Source organism: Limulus polyphemus, unplaced genomic scaffold (genome assembly GCF_000517525.1).
Source record: "Limulus polyphemus unplaced genomic scaffold, Limulus_polyphemus-2.1.2 Scaffold44, whole genome shotgun sequence".
Lineage (NCBI taxonomy): Eukaryota > Metazoa > Arthropoda > Merostomata > Xiphosura > Limulidae > Limulus > Limulus polyphemus.
Window position 1 is genome coordinate 800,049 of NW_013665654.1, and position 21,835 is coordinate 821,883.

The 21,835-nt window shown below is 35.0% G+C and overlaps 1 protein-coding gene across 5 annotated transcripts in view; it reads left to right on the forward strand.

Annotated features, from left to right (window-relative positions):
* The window catches only part of LOC106462152 (plexin-B-like), a 161,569-nt gene that overhangs the window by 87,884 nt on the left and 51,850 nt on the right, over window positions 1-21,835 (forward strand). For 4 of the 5 annotated variants that reach the window (XM_022389620.1, XM_022389626.1, XM_022389603.1 and 1 more), the window contains 4 exons: window positions 12,822-14,104; window positions 17,849-18,025; window positions 19,274-19,402; window positions 21,591-21,691. In XM_022389620.1, coding sequence (XP_022245328.1) covers window positions 12,908-14,104; window positions 17,849-18,025; window positions 19,274-19,402; window positions 21,591-21,691 — 1,604 coding nt within the window. In that variant the 5' untranslated portion in view covers window positions 12,822-12,907. Of the gene's footprint in view, window positions 1-8,486; window positions 8,575-12,821; window positions 14,105-17,848; window positions 18,026-19,273; window positions 19,403-21,590; window positions 21,692-21,835 lie in introns of all 5 variants that reach the window. The other variant, XM_022389615.1, reaches the window with a different exon arrangement.

The following is a 21,835-nucleotide window of genomic DNA, read 5'->3' on the forward strand; positions in this document are numbered from 1 at the left end:
GTTTCTTACCGCATATAAACCTTATATATTAACCTCTTTTTGTAGTTATTACGATTAGCAGTTGCACTTTGTTTTTGAATTTCGCGCAAAGCTACACGAGGGCTATCTGCGCTAGCCGTCCCTAATTTAGCAGTGTAAGACAGGGAAGGCAGCTAGTCATCACCACCCACCGCCAACCCTTGGGCTACTCTTTTACCAACGAATAGTGGGATTGACCGTCACATTATAACGCCCCCACGGCTGAAAGGGCGAGCATGTTTGGTGGGACGGGGATTCGAACCCGCGACCCTCATATTGCGAGTCGAGCGCCTTATCCACCTGGCCGCAGTTGCACTTACTCAGGAAAGGTAAAGCCTGTGATTTGGTTTTTAATTATTTTGTGATGCTAACTGGTTTAAAATGCTTAGGTTTAAAATGTCTTTGAAACAAATTCAAGGAATACACAAATCTATGTATGAGCTGGAACAAACCCTAGCTTCACTTTACTCTTATTAATAGTAATATATAATTACGTAATTTAAGTCATTTGGAAGGAATCTGATAAAAAGCCGAGATAAAATTTAAGTTGGAAAGCTTGTTGGTCTGTGAGTCAGAACAAGACCATACAAGTTAGAATGGAAGCCATTTCAGGACCCAAGTGTTGGGTTACTGGCCTCTAACCACGATGTGGACAACACACTCCAGGAAAATAGCAGGTGCGATTTAGGTCACAGGGCTTTCAAAATTATTCATGATGAAATTATGTTCGATTGCCTTTGGGAAATTTTGATTGTACCGATGTTTAGGTGTTGTAGAGCTTATAAAGGTGTAAATTAACTAATACATTATGCAATGCATGCATTTTGCTGCATATGTCGGGTTATACCCTCAATATTTGTTGATAACGTAAATGACGATCATAGCTTTGTATATTAAATTAGTACTACATAAACACGTTAAGCCATTTTTCAGCTTGGTTTAATCCTACTATAGAAATATATATTGCAGACCCCAGTTGAGCTGAACTTCCAGTATGTTTCAATATTTAACAAGGTTTTAAGATCATCTTGTTAGCCTTGTGATTTCCACATCATTGCTAAACCAGAAACTATTTGTTGTATATTACCAACAGTTGGTATTGGGTTTGATATGTAATATAAAATAAAAATAAAAAAGCAAGGTCGTAAATTCAAACCTTACAAACACTCCTTAAAGTTGGACGTGGTTTTACTTTTCATTATTTATTTCTTTTTAATAGAAAATATGGGTTTGAATTCAGTCCTGCCAAGTTTAAAAAAAAAAACGATCGAATTTAAAAAAAAATTCATTGGTAAATTTCCATTATCATCCATTCGAGAAACATTCCGCTGTCAGTCTCACATTTGCATTTGGCATAGTTTTAGCTTTTGATGACTGAGGAAAAAAACATACGCATTTATATCATGCATAAATCTTAAATAGCAGCAGGTTCGAAATAATTTGTAGAATTTTATACGCCACTTTATGCTCTTATACGGTTGATCTCAGTGAAATATTGCATATGTGAAAAAATCTACTGTTCAGCAGTTTAGAATGAAGATGCTGAGTTCACATGATTTGCATGAAGTCATCAGATAGAAAACTATAAGCGCTTCTTGTCTCCTGGGTTACCACTATCGTTCGACTGGCGTCTTTTCTGACAATTCCCGCTGGGGTCTTGCAAACGAAGAAAGCAATTGACATCTCATTATGGACGAGTAACGGCAACTGCGGCTGTTTGCAGCCAAAGGAACAATTCCAATATATCCAATTTATAAGGATCATCAATCGGGAAGCCTGAATAATGGCACTAACAGGATATGACACCCGGAGGAGACAAATAGTTAGAGGCCAGAAGTGCTGTGACTGCTAAGTCATAATAGTAATATGGTTACATCTGCATCAGCAAAGTCAGCGGAAGTTTCGGATCAGCGATGTGTGGTCAGGCACATTAATTAATATTGAGTTACTTGACCAATTCACGTGATGCTGTAGCATGTATAGTGACCACCATTCTCTGAGGGCTACATTCCTCTGTCTGCTCTTATGTAGGTTTGACCTTAGACCCTGTGAACAGCACTCGAGCATTATTTCAAGGAAGTCATAAATCAAGAATTATAGAATGAGATTCGCCAAAACTTCCGTTCGATTTTGTTTATGCCAAGGAAATCTGTGAACAAAACTTGGTTAAGGTTTATAAGTATAGATTGTCTACGCCCTCACGCTTTCCCTGTGGTGGCTGAAGGAAGTTTCTTCCAGTAATATGTGCATCTTTAATACACAGCTCTCTCTCTCTCTCTCCCACTAGTCATCTAGAGGAAGCAACACAAATAAAGTAACTTTATTAGAGAGATGGTTCGGGTTTGCGGTTGGTGTACTACTATGGTAAATAGATGTAGAGAATTCTTTCAATATTTTGTGGTTTCATGGCAAATTACTATCTTCTAAATATGAAGTGGTATTCCAAATTAGGCTTGGAACAAAAAATACAGTAATATTTATTTATAATAATTTGTCTGTTTGGTAGAATAAAACTTCAACTTTTGAATGTTAGAAAGTAATAATAATAAAATCCAACTAAACGATTCGTGGACTACAGATCGTTTTAGGTAAAAGTTGGCTTTTTTAAGATAAGTATTATTTTATATTACATAAGCATGTAAAACTGACTCTACTGTTCAGACATCTCTCTTAAACTTTGCATTTAATACTTCAAACGAATCTATCTTTATTTAAACGCTAAGTAGTAATATTAGAACGTAAATTATTATTGTTATAAAAGGCAATTCTTTAAAATGTGAGAAAATGTAATGTTAAGACACAAAAAACAGGGTATACAAAAGTTCAAATTATTTCCTTACCAAGGTTGCTCTTTGTGCCACCTATAGGATCAAAAGTTTGACATCAAAATTAACTGTAAACCTTTTTTTTATGTGTCTTATCATGGGTTATAAATGTTTTTATAAGTAAAATTATCTCTAGAGTGCGTTACTGTTGTTAGACGTGCCAATGTATTGGCCCAACTGATTTAGTGTTATGTAGAGATATTATTGAAATGATTTAAGAAACCGTGGTCTGGCATGTGGTTAAGGCGCTCGACTCCCTATCTGAGGATCGCGGGTTCGAATTCCCCGTCACCAAACATGCTCGCCCCTTTCAACCGTGGATACGCTATAAAGTCATGGCCAATCCCACTATTCGTTGTTAAAAGAGTAGCCCAAGAGTTGGCGGTGGGTGGTGTTGACTAGCTGCCTTCTCTTCAGTCTATTACTAACATTTTGGGACGGCCAGTGCGAAATTCAAAACAAATCAATCAATACACCAAAGGAGATATTTTAGTCTGCCATTTACGTTAGAATTGAGCTTTGAGTTTTATGAAGAATACCATTCACATTGCCCAAAGTATAGCGATTTTTAACATAAACAATGAATGGTTCACCGGTACCATTCAGTAGTGTTACATTATTATTCTAGTCAATTTGGACCTTAAAGATAGTTTATAATTTGAGATGTCGGACGATTTTTCTTAGAAGTTGAGAATATTTTTCAATGTAAATTAATTTAGTACAATCTTTAAGAGTAGTGCTTAGTCCTGTTTTTTTTTGCTTCTAAAGAAAATTCGAAAATGTGACTCTTCTGCTTAGAAAAAAAAATATAAAACAAAAATGTAGGTACTTTATAGATGTGTTTTAAACGTATCGTGATGTAATGAATGTTTTGTTTACATTGTGTTGGTGGACCTATACTAAAGAGATCGTGTTAGTAACGGTACCGTTCTAGTAGCTTATAAAAGCCTGTTTACGACTATAAAAAAACGGATGTATCAGATTAGAATCGATGACTGTTAAAAAACAAAAACCCCGTGGGTTTTGAGTTAATCATAATATCGATAACAAGGTGGTGACAATCCAGTCGGAAGTCGTAGTGTTCTTCGCAAGAGGCATATCAGGTATACCCGTGAAACTATAGTAAGACTAATATTCTGAAGCTCTGTATTATGTGGCAGGTTTATCCGAGTTTGATCATTACTCTCGAACAGATGTCTTTAACGCTACGAAACTATTGATTCTTAAAGTCGGATAGATATTCTTGAAAGACCATGTTTTAATAAGACTAAAATTTATTTAACACGTAGGAGAATATGCTCAGATTTTTCTCGGAGTAAACATCGGAACATTAGTGCTGCATACATACTTCAAAACATAGGGTAGGAAAATGACTTCAACCACCTAGCATTTGATCAAAACGCCGACAGGCGCCTTGCTTTAAACAATGTTTGTCAACTTGATCTCTGAAGTTTCCGCCAAAATTTCAAACATACCTAGAGAGAAAATCACGAGCCCAATCTCATGACTCGGTTCTTAGTTATGAATCGTCATTATCTTGTAGACAGTATAACAAAAAATGCATGAAACGTCTTATCATGCATACTGGCAGAGTATATGAGAAAATTGGAAGTATATGGTATTATCTGTGTATTTTTAGAAACGAAATGAATCGCATCTGACATGTACTCAGTCTTTCGCTCTATAGGCTGCTCACAACATATCTAAAACTATCAGTGGAAAGGTAAACTTAAGTGACAAGAACGATCACTTAAAAATCATCCGGAAATGAAGTCTTTTCTTTTTCTTGTAGATCTTCAATTTCACATCTCTAATGATTACGAGTGAAGTCGGCAAACATGACAGGTGACATTTTTCGTCACTGTTGTAACTAAGTTACTTTAGTTTGCCAAGATGGTATCACACTCATTGCTAGATGTGTAAGTGGGCATCTTCTCATAACCACTAGTTGTACAAGGTGTTGTTGTTGTTTTTGTCTTTATAGTACATGGTATGTGACTATTATCTCTATGTCGTAATACTCTGTTGAAGTTACCTTTCACTCCAGTGAATTTCACGTGTGACATTTTGTTTCTACTGGCAAACAGGCGTGTGTTCATTTAGCGTTATAATACTTTTTTCAAGTTCCTGTTATTCATTTCTAATACGTTTTCGATAGTTGTTTGCCACGTCGTAGTAAGATTTTGTAATTAGTATATTATTAGTTTGGTTTAATAAACATGTGCGACCTCGAATTTTTGTTCAGTAACATTTCAGTCTATAAATAAGTCTACCAGTTAAGAAAAAAATCAGAAATAGTATAATAAAAAAGCACCGAATAAAAGCTAATGCAACTGATTTTAACTTCCAGAAATCTAAGTTTTAAAAAGCTTAAATATACAGATGGTAAATATCTTTCCAGTTTTCAGAAAAGTTGTTCTAGAGTAACGCTGCGCAGTGAGATATATGCGTTGTTTTTACCACAGGGATCGAATGTCAAATTCTAGTGTTATAAACCCTGGAGTTTACCACTGAGCCAACAATTACAGTGCTAATAAAAACATTTCCGCAAATGGATGTTCATAAAGTTTGTGAAGTTGTAAGAACTGAAAAAGAAACTGTTTAATTGATATACGGTAATAATATATAATCGCAGATAGCCCTCGGCATAGCTTTATGCGAAATTTACTGAACAATCATGAAATATTTGACAAACGTTTGTGTAGGAGTTCGCTTGTAACTGGCGAAGCGCTGGACTGATTGCTGCCATTCTTAGCATATACCCTAACCCCCCCCCCCCCGGGGACCGTGACTTAGGGAGTACATTTATATCTGATCTTCCTATGGATTCCATGGGTGTTAAACGAGTACGTAAGCTAGTGTAAAATCATATTTTACTTTATCTATGATGATAAAACATTATATATATATATACATAATATAAGAATCTTTATACGAATTAACATACTGTGTTGTGCACAAGTATTTCATCGTAGAAACAGGAATTAAAGCGTGTGTAAAATATCGATGCTTGCTAGTAAATGAGATTTTGCCCCACCCCACCCCTTCATACACACTCTCTCACCCGATACTAGTTATACTCTAAAAATAAGATGACCCTGATACGGAATTTAAGTTTTGTAAAGGTCATTATCATCATCATTTGCTGTCTTCCTCAGGAAGGTTGGCTGTCACAATCCTCCACTTGTGTCTGTTCTGTGCTTTTCTCACCAGGTCTTCATATTTTGCTATCTCAGTCCACTCTTTAATATTTGTTAACCACTCTGTTCATGGTCTTCCCTTGTAATTTTTCCCTTCCATTTGAACCTCTAGTAGGACTCGTTGGATGTTATCTCGTCTCATCATATGACCAAAATATGCTAATTTTCTTTTCTTGATAGTTGGTACAACATTCACCATTTAAAAGTACCGCTTCTATTATGGCCTGATTAAGATTACAAAGCTCTTTATTTTATTGTAAAAAGAAGATACGTAAAAGCAGCAAATATCACGAATATGGAAGGTCATTTTACACTTGACTGTAAGGAAAAAGAAAAGAAAAACATCTTATTTACCAGGAATTTTACAAACTTCAATATCGGCGTTTTTTTATTTTATGCTTCAGAAGGGCTTATAGTAAGTAATTATCCGAATATTCTTGTTCAAGTTATGGTGAACAAAAATTATGACATCAAGTCGTAGGCCCCCCAGTAGCACAGCGGTATGTCTGCGGACTTACAACGCTAGAATCCGGGTTTCGATACCCGTGGTGGGCAGAGCACAGATAGCCCATTGTGTAGCTTTGTGCTTAACTTAAAAAAACAAACAAACAATCAAGTCGTAGGCTCTCAATGTATTTTATGGAAACTTTTAAATAAGAACTGTTATTTAAGGTTAAAACGACATTAATGTTTTTCTCTTAGACTTTGATTTTTTTATTCAGTTGCTGCTACGTGTTGTTCAGCTTGCCTTGAATCTAATAATGAATGAAGATAGAGTAAAAAATATAGCATTATCTACTCTTCGACGAAACGGCCTGTTTTTTACCTTGACCCCATCTCCCCTATCACGTTTCCTGATGATCTGATTAGAAAATGACTAACTTTGAAACTGATTCGAATCCAGCATATGGTGTCTGGCGACAATTTACTCGTGCACTCCGTGGGTACTGACTGACTCACCCAGGAGTTCACGACTTAGCTAAACCAGACGGGCGGCTTCTATTAGTATTCGATTACACATAGGCTGGCTAGGTTCGTCGGCTTGCTTTTAAATTAAACATTATAAGGCCATTTTACTTCGTAGGCTAGATAAATTAGTGATGTTTGAAAATGTCCAGAAGCAGCCAGATATGGACTTTTATCAGATTCTAAAATATCGACTAGGGTTAGGAATTGATACGTCTCTGTTTATACTGATTACTTATTCACCTCATCATCTGTTTTCTGTTTATTTACTTTTGTCTCACGATTCTAAAAATCATGTACAAAACCATCTGAAACGCTTTAAGCTTAGTCATATTTGATATTTTCTTAAAGCGAAAGTGAACCACTTAACACAGTCACACGAAAATCTTAGTAACAAAACATTTCATAATATTCATTTCGAATGTTAACAACATGCGTTAACTACCAGGATTAAATCAATAGACAAATGTATATAATATGCATAAATCTCCCATTAGTGTGCTTTTCCTCCCAATTAAATATGTTTTTTTACAGACCTCATCACCAACTGTAACACTGGTCTTCTGTCATGTAAAGTGGGATTTTTTTTTTTTTGGAAATGTTGAAACTGGGACAATACACGACTCAAACTCGAGACTCCGTTCACTAGTCTAACAAGCAGCCACGGGTTCGAGTCCAGTCTGTTTCAGCTTTAATTTATTCAGTGAAGTCATTAAAAAAGAAGAAATAAGAAGTAATTTTGTTTCTATACAAATAATCGCACAAGTGTAAACAAAAATTGTAACTTTCTAAACCGAGTTATATTTAACCTCCACTTATATAAGATCTAGCACATTTCTGTGACTTGTTCTAGACCTTCTAAGAAGACAAAAATAAAAGCTGGTTTATTAAAGATGTGGAGTATAATCTTCAAGTGTGTTTTATTTACACATTTTGTAACATTCGATAATGTTCATTTATAAGGAAGGAGTACTTCCCTTTATCGTGTAACCAGTTTTTGAATTATGTTTTAAGCATCATTAAAGATGAGAACAAAAGCCATTTGTTCAATATTAAATCGTATACTTAATTATAATCAATACATTTTTAAAATATTTAGAGAGGTAAATATATTGGCACATGAAGCTACTTGCTTTTATCTTCATTATGTGACCAATTTCATTCGTTAAGTTATTGGACTTCTTACCATAAATGAAGCCATGTTAAGTGAAAATAGCTAAGGATTATGCTAGTGAATCTTAAATTAGCACACTCTAAATCAGGAGTTCTCAACTTTTCCTAACTCGAGACCCATATGAATAGTCGGGTAATTTTCTGGGATCAATGCGCAATTGAGGGTACTATTCTAATATGTTTCAGTTAAGTCTGTTAGTGTTTTTATATTTTGGTTTTGTTCATTCAAAACTTCTAGGATTATTGCCTTATACATAACTTTAAAAAATATATATTTTACTGTGTCCTTTTCTGTGACCCACAGTTTAGGGACCCACTGCCGTGGACTGGAATCGAGAGTATAAAAGGCGAAAACAGCGTCGCCATGTAAAACTCTCGAACAGTACATACAAGTATGTGACTGCTCTTTTAAACATTGTTTTAATATTTCATCTGCCAAATTTCTGATGAAAGATTGCTTTGATATCCCGTTACAACGGAATGCGGAATGTACTGATTTTGTTCCCCTGCAGTGAGTGGCAGGAACTATTTCGCAGTTTTGAGATATCAGATGTACAGTGTTTTTGTAGCTGCATGGATGAGTGAGTTCGCTTTGATTGGTCACTAAATCTAGTGGGAACAGAAAGAGAAACGGGAGGTTAGTGAGAGAGTGATGAGTAAAGAGTGGGCGTGCGCTTGTCTGAATGTGTCACAAACAAAGTGGGCAAAGCAGTTGATAGTTTCTTGTTTTCGTTGTGAACCAAATAAAAGTTGATGTGAACTAAGAACTCGAGATTCGTTTGTTATTTCAAATTTATCGTACGTACGTATTCTTTATTGTATAATATATCGCAGCTTTAGTGCGAAAGAAATCACTAATTTACTGAAGAACAGTATTTATTTATACAGAACGAAACTACTTACATGCCAGAATGGAAGTATCTAAACAAAATTCGAAAGTATTAAAAGCTAGACCTAAATTTAGTCACTAGAAAATTCGGTAGGAGTCGGACAGAACAGTTTTAGTTGGAGTTTTACTGATCGTTTAAATACAAGTTCCTGTCTGAATGATCTGAAAAAACTTTAAACGTTCTGGAGAAGTTATTTTAGTTCGATTTTATTATACTACATAGTGCTTGTTTTACAATAAGATTAGTTTATTTTAATTTTTTGTACACCATTTTAATGCGTCACTTTCTGTATTCAGTAAGAGAAAAAATGATTGTTTTAAAAGGCCTGGTATCTTTGCAGTTTTTATATTTTTTGCCCTGTCAGTTGATTCTGTTCATATTGGAATTTCTTAAGCTAGAAATGGTTATCATAGGCTTTTAAAATTTGTCTATAAATATATAGTCTATTTAGGTATACAGTTTTATGTCATTAGAGAAGCCGTTGAAATATAAATACATCAGCTTGGAGAAGAAGGGAAACAAAATTATATATTTTAAATAAACCATTGTTACGTGAATGTGTCTTTAGCTACGTGAAGAACAGGTAAGATTTCTTTTAAAATCAAAGAAAAAAAAATTGTTGTGATTTCTCTAGTCATAGTGGGGCTGTTGTAAAAGTTAGAGAGATTACCTTAAAGTAAAAAAGTTGACACACAGTTGGTTTATCAAGATTTTATAAAACTGATTAATACTTTTTAGATTATGGAATTTATTGAGTGTTTCACTTATTACTAGTAACTATAAATGACATTCTCTCAATAAATTAATAAGTATTTTATTGTTGAATGGAGATTAGTTATTGTTAAAATACGTTTTTATTTTCTCCTCAAACCTTACCATATTCAAGATATTTTAAAATCCTATATGTTGTTTCTTATCTAAAAGTTTTATCTAGCATCAAGACGCATTAGAATCTTTAGATCCAATACCACAATAGATACTTATTAAACCGATTACAGTTTGTCCCGTTGCCTTTAAGGGACTCTAAAGTAAACCGTTTTACCGCAGACTCGGAAGGGGGAATCACCGACAGTTTAATAATGCTATTGATTAGTGATAAACATTGTCCTTTATTTTGGTATTCATTGCGTGTAAAACCAGAAACTGACAACAATCCTAACTAAGGCGATTTGCTGGGGAGAACTTATGCCACCATCCAGTTAGTGGTAACGAAGCTCTACTTACAAAACAAGCATGCTCTTTCTGATTACTAAACCACTCAACTATTTAATTTTTTTTCTCTTCATTTAAAAATTATTTCTTTTGTGTTTAGGACATGTTTATGAAATATTTTAAGAGCCTCATCTCAAAGTTTGTCATCTGAGTATTATAAGCTAGAATATTCTGGATACAAATTTAATATTGATTAATACGTAATTTTTTTCAAAAGAATTTCTTAGCTAGCAAACAATTATTTTCGTAGAACAGTAAGTGCTTCTGTGTTTACAGAAAATTCCTACCAAAAATTAAAAGTGCTAACATAATTTTTTACAGTCCGTGGATACAATTGACAATTGCATGTCACAAGTTGTGCATTTATTCCTTGAAAAAAAAAATAATTGTACTGTTGGTTAATAGACTACAGAAGTTATATTATTCATGTTCTAAGTAACATGTCTATCTGACTGGACATATAACATTTGAATCAAACATAATATTAGCCCGTGCTTTTATCATCAAAATCTTCAATAATTCATTTATTTTTCTATTCATAAGATCAACCACACCCACTATATGACGTTAGTCCACATTCAATTTGCATAGAAATTATAATATTGTAGTAAGCAAAGCTGAAATGGTAGTCCTGCTTTCAGCTATTATCCCTTGTTTACTCTATCCCTATTATGCCCCAGAATATTAAGTATTTTTTATCATTTAGTTTTTAACTTGTCTTCATTAATATCTATTATTTTGGTTCTAACATGTAGATGGTTGGCTACTTTACTTGTAACAAGAAATAGGTATCAACTATATCTTGCTCTACATTTTCTATATGAAATCAGCGAAGCTAGTGTTTTGTGTATTCTTCTGTTAGATATTATTAAAGTCATTTACATCACCAAGACGTGTATCCTATCCAATGGCTTAGGTTGACTCATCTATCGCATAGAGAGATATAGTCACCGGTGAGTCAGCCCCTGATTGAAAAGACATGGCCATAATCAGTAGAGTTCTAATAAAACGGCAATTAGATGTTAAAAAGAAAAAACGTGAATATCACACACACTCGCGCGCGCGTTTTGTGGTGTTTGTACTGGTTTATGTATGAGGAATTGATCAATATTAGCATCTTTGATGCATCAATGAAACTTTGAAAATGAACTGTCCTTCACGTCGTGTCCTGTTTGAAGGATGCCAGTGTCAAACGTATGTTAAGTTAAAATGAACTATCCTTCACGTCGTGTCCTGTTTGAAGGATGCCAGTGTCAAACGTATGTTAAGTTAAAATGAACTATCCTTCACGTCGTGTCCTGTTTGAAGGATGCCAGTGTCAAACGTATGTTAAGTACGGTCAAATCTTCTGATAACTTTTATCGAAAGTGGACGTCCAATGATATAGTTTGCTTACTAACTTTATTTCATTTATTCCTTCGGTAGAAATAATATTTTGGAACTGTTTTACGCCACTTGTTTAGTTTCTGTAGTTAATCTATGTTTTACTCCAGTATAAGTATACAATACACACACACAAATTAAAACTGTGACGATCATGGTAATGCTAATATAAAAACTGTTTGGTCTTAATGTTTTGTTAATTAAATAAATCTATTGTTAATGTCTTCTTTGGTATAAAAATACACAGAAAATGAACGTATATTGTAAACACCCTCTGGAATTTGTATGTTTGATCTCTGGTAACACGCACCAAATCCCAAATGGTAAAAAAAAAAAAAATACATAGTTTGTTTCAGGTCTGGAGATATTAAATATTAACCCAGCAATTTATGTTTGGTGCAAAAACTTCTAGATAAACACTTAATGTCCAATGTTTTTTAAAGAAAGAAATAACATCTTTTGTTATAATGTATATACTACTCGTCTCTATAGGAACGAGAAAAAATTGCTCAAAATCTGATAAAAATAATGATGGTCATTATTTTCTAATGGTTGATTTTGACAACATGCTAGAAAAAAATAATCTTTCAAAATATTATACATAGCAGACTTTAAAGAGAGGGGCAGCAGAAGTGATCGTTATAACATGTTATTCTTGGCTTCGGTGTTAATCTGTCATGGTAAGAAAGCAAAAACTTCAAAGAAATTGCAATAAATAAAAGCCTTGTTTAAAATAAATATGTAAAGCAAATGTTGAATATAACTATCAATTTAGAACATTTACTGTATCACGTGAATTGTGGTGTAGGCATATCAATATTTGAGATAGAACATTTATTTTCATTAACAGTGTACTTCCAAAAAAGTTCAGAAAGGCTTTCACGTATCAAACTACAAAACAACACGTTAGCAAGATTAAGTATTTCAGTATCTCGTTCGTTGAAGTAAGATAAACTAAGAAAGTGGCATTTCTAATTCCTTCGAGAAAGAATTTCCCCACGAAGGCGACCAAATGCTCAGGGTTTATATATTATTTTAATGACTTACTATAGGAAGTTTCATAATTTCTTTTAACTTGTAAGAAAATATCCATTAAAATGAAGATATATTTTGTTTTCTTACTGTAGCAACACGGTTTCTTAATTGTCTTTCAGGTATCGAACGAAACATTGTATGTAGATGGTAGCATACTGAAGATACTGCTGCCGTGAGATGCTTTCTATAGACGAGTGGATCTAGAATGTGGTTTGGAACGAGTTTTCTTAATCAGCATGTGCGTAGGACCAAGTGCCATGTCTGGATATGCTGTCAAAGTCTAACTTTGGCATGGGCAACTTTACTGTGTCACGTGCTCGCGAACCACGATCCTCCTATAGTGGCATCGTACACAACTTTCAACGAAAGTATAAATTTTACACGCGTGATAGTGGATCAGGACTCCTCCGGTCGGGTGTATGTCGGCGCCACGAATTGGTTGTATCAATTTGACAGTTCACTGCAATTAGAGAAAGAGGTCGAAACAGGGCCAGTAGAAGACAGCATACAGTGCTCTCCTACCGACTGCCTTCACCAGAAAAAGGCCTATACCACCAATGTTAATAAAGTCCTAGTCATCGATAGTAAAGCAGGCAAGCTAATTGTCTGTGGTAGTGTGCATCAAGGAGCCTGCCGACGTCACCAACTTGAAAACATTGGGAGTGTTGAAGACTTGGTTCCTGTTCCGGTAGCTGCGAACGATGAGAACTCTTCTACATACGCTTTCATAGGGCCTGCACAGTACTTTGGTTACCCCTCCAGGGTCTTGTATGTGGCGACTACCAACAGTCGTTTGGGACCATACCGGGACATGGTTCCTGCTATCACAAGCAGAAGCCTCGAGGAGGATAGTGGTCGTCTGTTTGGGATTATCGAGAAATCCTTCTCCACCATTGCTAGGGTGGACATTAGCTTCCATTTGCGAGACTACTATCTGGTCAACTATATTTATGGTTTCCACTCGGGTGGCTTCATCTATTTTGCCACGGTACAAAGGAAGTCTCATTTAAGGGCTTTAGAGGAGTGGGGTTATGTGACCAGACTGGCACGAGTGTGTGCATCCGACGCAGGATATAACACCTATACAGAAGTGACGTTACAGTGCATTGCGCCGGATGGGACGGACTTTAATTTGCTTCAGGATGCCACAGTGGGTCCAGCAGGCTCTGATCTATCGTCATTGCTTCGCATTCGACCCGGAGCCGATGTTTTTCTAGGAGTTTTTGCAGTTAGTAAGGATCATACGTCAAAACCCTCTCATAAGTCCGCCCTCTGTATCTACTCATTGGCCGAGATCGAGCAGCGCTTCACAGAAAACATCCACCTATGTTACAATGGTAGTGTGCTCACTAGAAATATGGACTATATTGCTGGAAGTGTCAACCAATGTCCGGAAGCAGGTGTAAGTTATTTTATCCTTGATTGCTGTAAATGTTTCTCAACGGACTAAACAGTTACACCAGTCTTATTATATACTGTTATTTGTTTGTTGTTAAGCACTAAACTATCAAATGGGTTTTATGTGCTCATCATACCGTGGGTATCAAAACTCGAATTTTAGCGTTTTACATCTCGTACTTACCGTTGAGTCACCGCGTGCTAACCACTGTTAGTATTCTTGGTATGATGATAGCTATCTATACATGCTAGTTGTACTTTTTATCTTACCTCTTGCGATTTTACTGTAGTTTTTATTACAGAAAATATTCATGTATTAAGATGATGTGCATTGCGTCTTACCACAGTGTATTAATGAAAGTAAGATCATTCACTGAAATTTTTATTTGCATAATTATGAATAACATAAAATATTTCTTCGTTAAAACCATCACAATTTTTGATAATCATTTTATCCACCTAGAGCACGCAATAAGTGAAAAGAACTTAAGTTTGAGTTCCACACAAAGTATAACACGAAAAAAATAACAGACTTGTAATCAGCGTTCGATTTATTGTTTTGTTAGTACCACACCAAACATGCTCGCCCTTTCAGCCGTGGGTGCGTTATAATGTGACGGTCAATCCCACTATTCGCTGGTAAAAGAGTAGCCCAAGAGTTGGCGGTGGGTGGTGATGACTTCCCTCTAGTCTTACACTGCTAAATTAGGTAGGGCTAGCGCAGATAGCCCTCGTGTAGCTTTGGGCGAAATTCAAAAACAAACAAACAAACAATTGTTAGTTCCTGTTTGCGACTTGTGCGTACAGAAGCCATAACACATAAGGCAAAGTATTAACAAATATCATGGTTATAAGGCTCTTGACCTTCGGGTCAAACTAATAATTGGCCCGTTAAATAATAATGGTGTACTTTCAGTCAATTTGATCAATATACTTGATATTTTACTCTCAAATTATAGAACAGACTTTTTTTGAACCGGTTTGAGAATTGTTAGCGTGTCGGACTATGTATCTCCACCCTGCACCCGAAAAACAAAACAAAAAACGCCGTGGTGCGTTAGATCTGTGACGATCAGATCCAACTATTCGGTCAGACAAGAGTAAACCAAGATTAAGAGGTGGATGGTGCTGACTATCTGTGTTCCCATTTAGTCTATCAGTTCAAAATGGGGGACCACTAACGCAGATAGCCCTCGAGTGTATCCTCGTGATTATCCAAAAACAAACAAATTTTTTACCCGCTCTCTTACTATTGGGCCCATATTACAATGATTGCATCATGTTGGGTAATTTCTTGTTTTTGCTTGTTACAACCCTAACTTATTGTAAACAAAAAAACAAAAAAAACTGAGCGATTCACTCCTTTTCTGTGTAAGACACACATAAGGAACACCAATAGTAGTTAGTGGGATTAAATACAGTGTTAGTGATTGTGATTTGTGTTGTTAAGGCCCTGTAACCAACAACGCCATGGAACCACGAACAATTTGGTGCATACATGGTATAAAACAAGAGGAAATCTTCAATAGCCGCGACACTTAATTCTTTTGGGCAGAATTAGAGTAAGTTAATATAAGAGACTTTTTTTTTATTAGCTATAATTTTTGTGCGCCAGCAACACCAAGCGTGGGGCGCGCGTATACTCGATTGAATTTTATTACTCATCAGGATCTCTACTAGCCTACTCTCAAATTAATATTATTTTATGTAGGATTAGAGTAAATTAATCTGTGAGACCTTGGGCGTGGTCAATACATCAATCGATAGGGTTTGACCTCCTGAGTCCAAACTGGAATTAGATTTGAAATCGGTCAAGAAATGACAGAGCTATGAGCTAAAAGTTTGTACTTGAAAAACAAACAAACTCGGAACCATTCTATGAGCCGCTATACCGTGGCAAAAAATTATTTTAAAAAGCCGATGGAGTCCAACCCTATCGGTGTAAATCTAGGATTGAACCGTAGTCAAATTATTGTATTAGCATTGAGGTTTTGGGGAGTAAAAATAATAAAATATCAAATTGAATGCATCGTGTTTTTTTAAATTTATTTTCAGTGATATATTTATCATATTTAAATAAGCTCCCCAGATTATGGTTAACATTACAACGCAATTCTTTCATGTACAAATTGGCTACGCACGTGACACGTGAATAAAGTATTCAAGTACATAACAGTCTGTAAAGAAAATCCGTTTACTCTCTAATCTTTCTTTTAGAGAAGGTTTACTTTGTAAAGTAGTGGGGAGGGACTCGCTGTATTTGTCTGAAACAACAGGCCATTTATTTCTCAGTATAGATTTTGCTACCGAAAATGAAATGGGACACAATTTTAACAAGACAAGAGGTGAAAAGGGGTACTACTGAAGATAAAATTGCGAAGTACTTTGGGGAAAACTTTTTTTTTATTCCTACAGGAAAAAAACTTTAAAATCACAACTCATTTAACATTTAGAAAAGCAAACATCTAGAATTACTTCAAAGTTGCTTATGTGTTAACAGAGGTAATTATACAAGAAGAATGCACTTTAAGATTTGTAGTATTTTTCAATGAAATTCCTGTAAAAGCTAAGACCACCTTCAGACATTCCACACCTCATCAAGATTGTACGTGAATCTTGTATACTAGTGAAATCCTAGAGGTCACCGATGTGTTAAGCAGTATTAAATGTATACTTAATAATAGAGATTAAACTTACACTACGTTGTGTTTGTTTTTTGTTTAATAATATTTTAATACCAATGATAATAATAATAATAAAAAGTAGGAGTACTAAAGGTAAAAGATTGTTTTGAAAGTAGTAAACCATGGTCTAGCTTCTTTATCGGTTTTTAGAACCACGATCGTAGTGGTATGAGTTTGTCTTTAAATGAATTTGTTTAGTATTAATCCATATAGTGTTAATATACTGAAGGTAATTATAAGTGAAACTAACAAAATAATACAATATGGCAACTACTCTATCTACTATATCTATTGTTGGTGAAGTCTTTCGTTTAACACCATGGCTCATTAGGCCGGCTGGGATACAACAAATATAGTAGTGGTCGAAGCGTTATTTATATCATCGGTTGCTTGAACAACAATCGTTTCGGTGTGAACTAGATTAAATTGGTGAACTGTAATTCTTTTATCAATTTTTGTTTCAGTAATTACATGTCAGAGTTAGTTTATAGGTTTTCACTAACATCATATATTTATCTCATTTTAGTGTCATTTGTTTATTATTAATGTTTTTTCTTCATTTAATATATTTGAACTAACTAGTAATCATTTAGAACTGGTTAACCACATAAGTTGATTGTGCTGTTGGCAGTTGATGAGCAAATGTTTTTTTCAAGGTCGAACCATGTAAATTTTTGAAATGATGAAACTGGTTGAAATTATATTGGCTTTGGTAGAAAAGCGGCACTCTAGTAATTAAAATTAGTAATTTTTAACAAATTAAGTTTTTAATGTAATTATCTGGAAATGTTTAAAACTTTAAAGCATTTTCTAACATAGGATTAAACGATTAGTGGTGTCTTAATTAAGTACTGATATAGTGGACCTTGGAAACTTGAAGTTAAACACGATTTATTTGATCAAAATAATCACCTAGTTGGATTTGAGTATTGTACATGTTCAAATGATGACCAACGTTTAACAGAAGTGGCTGTGTTTACTATGAGATGTTAGTGATTCAAGACATTATTATTAAACAATATTTGCTTTTGCTGTATTGTAATGATCACGTTGCATGATTTCAGAAAGCAGGAAATATTCTAAACTTCTGTAATGAGACCATCAAGTTGAACGGTTCCTTGCCCATCCAACAGCCTGCAGCTGTAGTATTCCACAATACGACATTGACATCGGTAGGAGTGGCCACGACTGGTCAGCACACCGTGGCTTTTGCAGGGACTAGCGATGGAAGTCTTAAAAAGGTAAGCCAAAATGTCTTTAACTCGTTTTTTGGATGTCTTGGCGTTTTATTAACTTACGTCATGTTGAGTGACAGACCTTGCGAGACGTGCCTGGACATCAGATGTTCGTTATGATGAAGCTATTATATATCTACCTTTTAGTGGTTACTTCGGCTACGCAATTATTATTTGTCCAAGTCATCATTCACATTTTGTTTACGTCTGTGTATTTGAACACACGTGCACATAATGCTGTTTGTGCTAGATAGATATATGGATGTAACCTTTACTTTATGAAAGATGTATGCTATTTTACAATAATATGGAGTAGGTGCTTCACGTAAAATATTCATAAGATGAGTGTATCTGTAAGTACTGATTTATTTCAGTTACTTTTTCTTCTGTCTTTATTTACTTTGTCACCCGTTTTCTTCCTTGTTTGCTTTTGTTCTTTCTTTCTTTGCTCATCCAGAAAAAGTTCGTTATTTATTGATTGATAAACCTCAGCGCATTGTTTTTTGTTTTATTTCAAGAACGTTGCAAAAACTACACGTCCAAGATAACGTGCACGAGGAAAGATAGATATTCAAACAAGCCACATTTTCTAGGATGTAATATGACTAACAAATCAAATTAACATGCCAACTTTTCTAGAATGTACTATGACTAACAAATGAAATTAACATGCCACCTTTTCTAGAATGTACTATGACTAACAAATCAAATTAACATGCCACTTTTTCTAGAATGTACTATGACTAACAAATCAAATTAACATGCCACTTTTTCTAGAATGTACTATAACTAACAAACCGAATTAACATGCCACCTTTTTAGAATGTACTATAACTAACAAACCGAATTAACATGCCACCTTTTCTAGAATGTACTATGACTAACAAATCAAATTAACATGCCACCTTTTCTAGAATGTACTATGACTAACAAATCAAATTAACACGTCACCTTTTCTAGAAGGTAGTATGGCTAATAAATCAAATTAACATGTCACCTTTTCTAGAAGGTAGTATGGCTAACAAATCAAATTAACATGCCACCTATTTCATCTCTAATTAAACATACTTTATGCACTCCGCTGTGTTTTACATTGAAGGTTTTTTTAAGTTGCAAGTGTTTTATCTCCTTGTCTATCTAAATAATAGATTGTGGATATAATGTATCTTTTGTTCGTGGTTTCTTTCCGTTTAGAATTATTTGACATTGAATGTACGAATTCAAGCATAAATGGTAGTTTGTATTTTATTACAGTTTCTCATCAGTAACTCTGCTAAAGCCGAAGAATTTGAAGAGATAATAGTGGATGAAGGCAATCCTATAATTCCTAGTCCATATCTGGACTGGGATGAAGGTTTTCTTTATGTGGCATCCCCCTATACGGTTTGTACAAATTGGAAATATTTACTCAGTAAACTATATATTTTGAATGAAATTAATTTCCTTATTGTTACTCCATCGATGCATGGTAACAAAGTACAATAATCTTAAATCGGTGTTTCTAAAATGTACAAACAGAAAATGTTTACTACACTCTGTTTAAGTTATTACTTAGTATACCAAAGATGTCTGGTTACCCTCCACGTTGCTGTTACTTAAGACTGGACGAACTGAAATTTTGTGAAGAATGATTTAAAGTGAATTTTAACTTTGACGATGACCTGTGGTGGCTGAACGATAATCGTGCGAGCGTATGGCGCTAAAAATTTGGACACGATACCCATGGTGGGTAAAGCGAAGATGACCCGGCATGGCCAGGTGGTTAGGGCGCTCGACTCGCAATATGAGGGTCGCAGGTTCGAATCCCCGTAACACCAAACATGCTCGCCCTTTCAGCCCTTTCAGTCACGGTCAATCCCACTATTCGTTGGTAATCGAGTAGCCCAAGAGTTGGCGGTGGGTGGTGATGACTAGCTGCCTTCCCTCTAGTCTTACACTGCTAAGTTAGGGACGGCTAGCGCAGATAGCCCTCGTGTAGCTTTGCGCAAAATTAAAAAAACAAACAAAAAAACAATCAAACTTTACTTTAAATGCTTTCCGATGGCTCAGCGGTAAGCTTAAGAGTTTATAACGCTAACATTCGGAGTTCAATACCCACGGTGAGCACAGTTAAGATAGCCCATTGTGCAGCTATGCGTTTGGAAACAAAAAACAAAATCCTTTTTTAATACTTTTGGACTTGAAACCACCTTGAGTATGAATATCTATCTGTTTAAAAATAATTCAGTAGCTTACTAATCCAGTTTTTATGGTAATACATTATATCGAAATACTGTTAATTTATATATATAATAAAATACTATATTAAATTTACGTTGATACTAATCTTCACTTTTTCTCCGTTTTCTACAAACGCTCTTTCTAATTATATTTCGTTCTGCATCAACTTACCATTCTATTATTATTCTATATGAAGAACAGAATATTTGTAAAATGTCTCAACCAAATGTTACTTTGGAAATGTTGTCAACTCATTACGATTTTTGCTGATGCGGATTAATGGTTGTTTTTTTAACTTGGTGAGATGATAGAACAGGAATGAGTGATTCGGTACGTTCCGGTAATACTTCTCTAAACACTAAGAGATAAAAAGGGTATTCCGGCTGTGCTGCGTAAATGGGAGAGCACGATGATTCGCTTGTTAATATGCAAAGTAATGTGATAGTACAGCAACGGTCCCAATGTGTGTTTTTAACTGCCCAATCATAAACTTTGTATGCTAAGCCTATTTCTTATTCCAAATCCTTTAAATTGTGACTTTCTCTTCCTTTTTTGCCGTTCTCAATTAAGATCTATGATGATACATGTTTTATCGTTGATTAGAGATTTTTTTTATTTGAAGAGACGAAGCCTTTCTAATCAGCTTTGCTAGCCTGGGTGCTTTCTAATTCTTCTATTGATTCAACTTAAAGCTTTTCCTTTTTGTGGCGATGTGTAATCACGTCTCCTTCTTTTTTTATTATTCAGTAAAATTGTTTGAATGTTAGAAAAACATTGTGCATGCAAGTTAAGATAATGAGATTGATAAATTAAGCAATTATTGTGAAAAATATACCATGTAAAGATTAAAAATCACGGAAGTTGTGTAAATTCGTGGTTAATAAATGGTTATCTTAGGACATGCAAATTTGCTTCCCTTGTATGTAATTGTAAAAAAACGCCCATAAAAACTGGAAAACACAAAATGTGAGACCGGAACTTTGTATGCATCTCCACGTGGACCTTCATACCAAATTTGGTAAAGATCCATCAACAGGGGGCGTAGTAGTGGTACAAAACGCCCATAAAAACCGCAAAACTGAAAATTTGTATAATTCCCCCCCCCCCCCCCACTGGACCTTATAAACCTCCATACCAATTTTGGTGAAGATCTATCCACACTCTGCGAAGTAGTTACATGGGCATACAACAGACAGTATTATTATATAGATACCAGAAGGTTAAAATTATATTATCATTGAAAAAACAACGATTTAGGTAGGTTATGATGTTCTATAGTAACTTGTGTAGGCTTGGTTAATGTTTTCGTTCTGTAATGATTAATCGTTTCTTATTGAAATCATCATTCTAGATTAGTAAAGTAAACCTACAGAGATGTGAAAACTTCAGAAGCTGTGCAGAGTGTCTACAGAAAAAGAACCCGTACTGTGGTTGGTGTTCCTTAGAACGAAGGTGAGAGTCAAGCATTTCCGACCTTCGACATACCTTCTCTCTCTCTCTCTCTCACTCACTCACTCACTCACACACACACACGAACGTGGTGTACCCAGAGTTTTTATTTGATTCTGATAAAATATTTTCAGTCATACATATTGA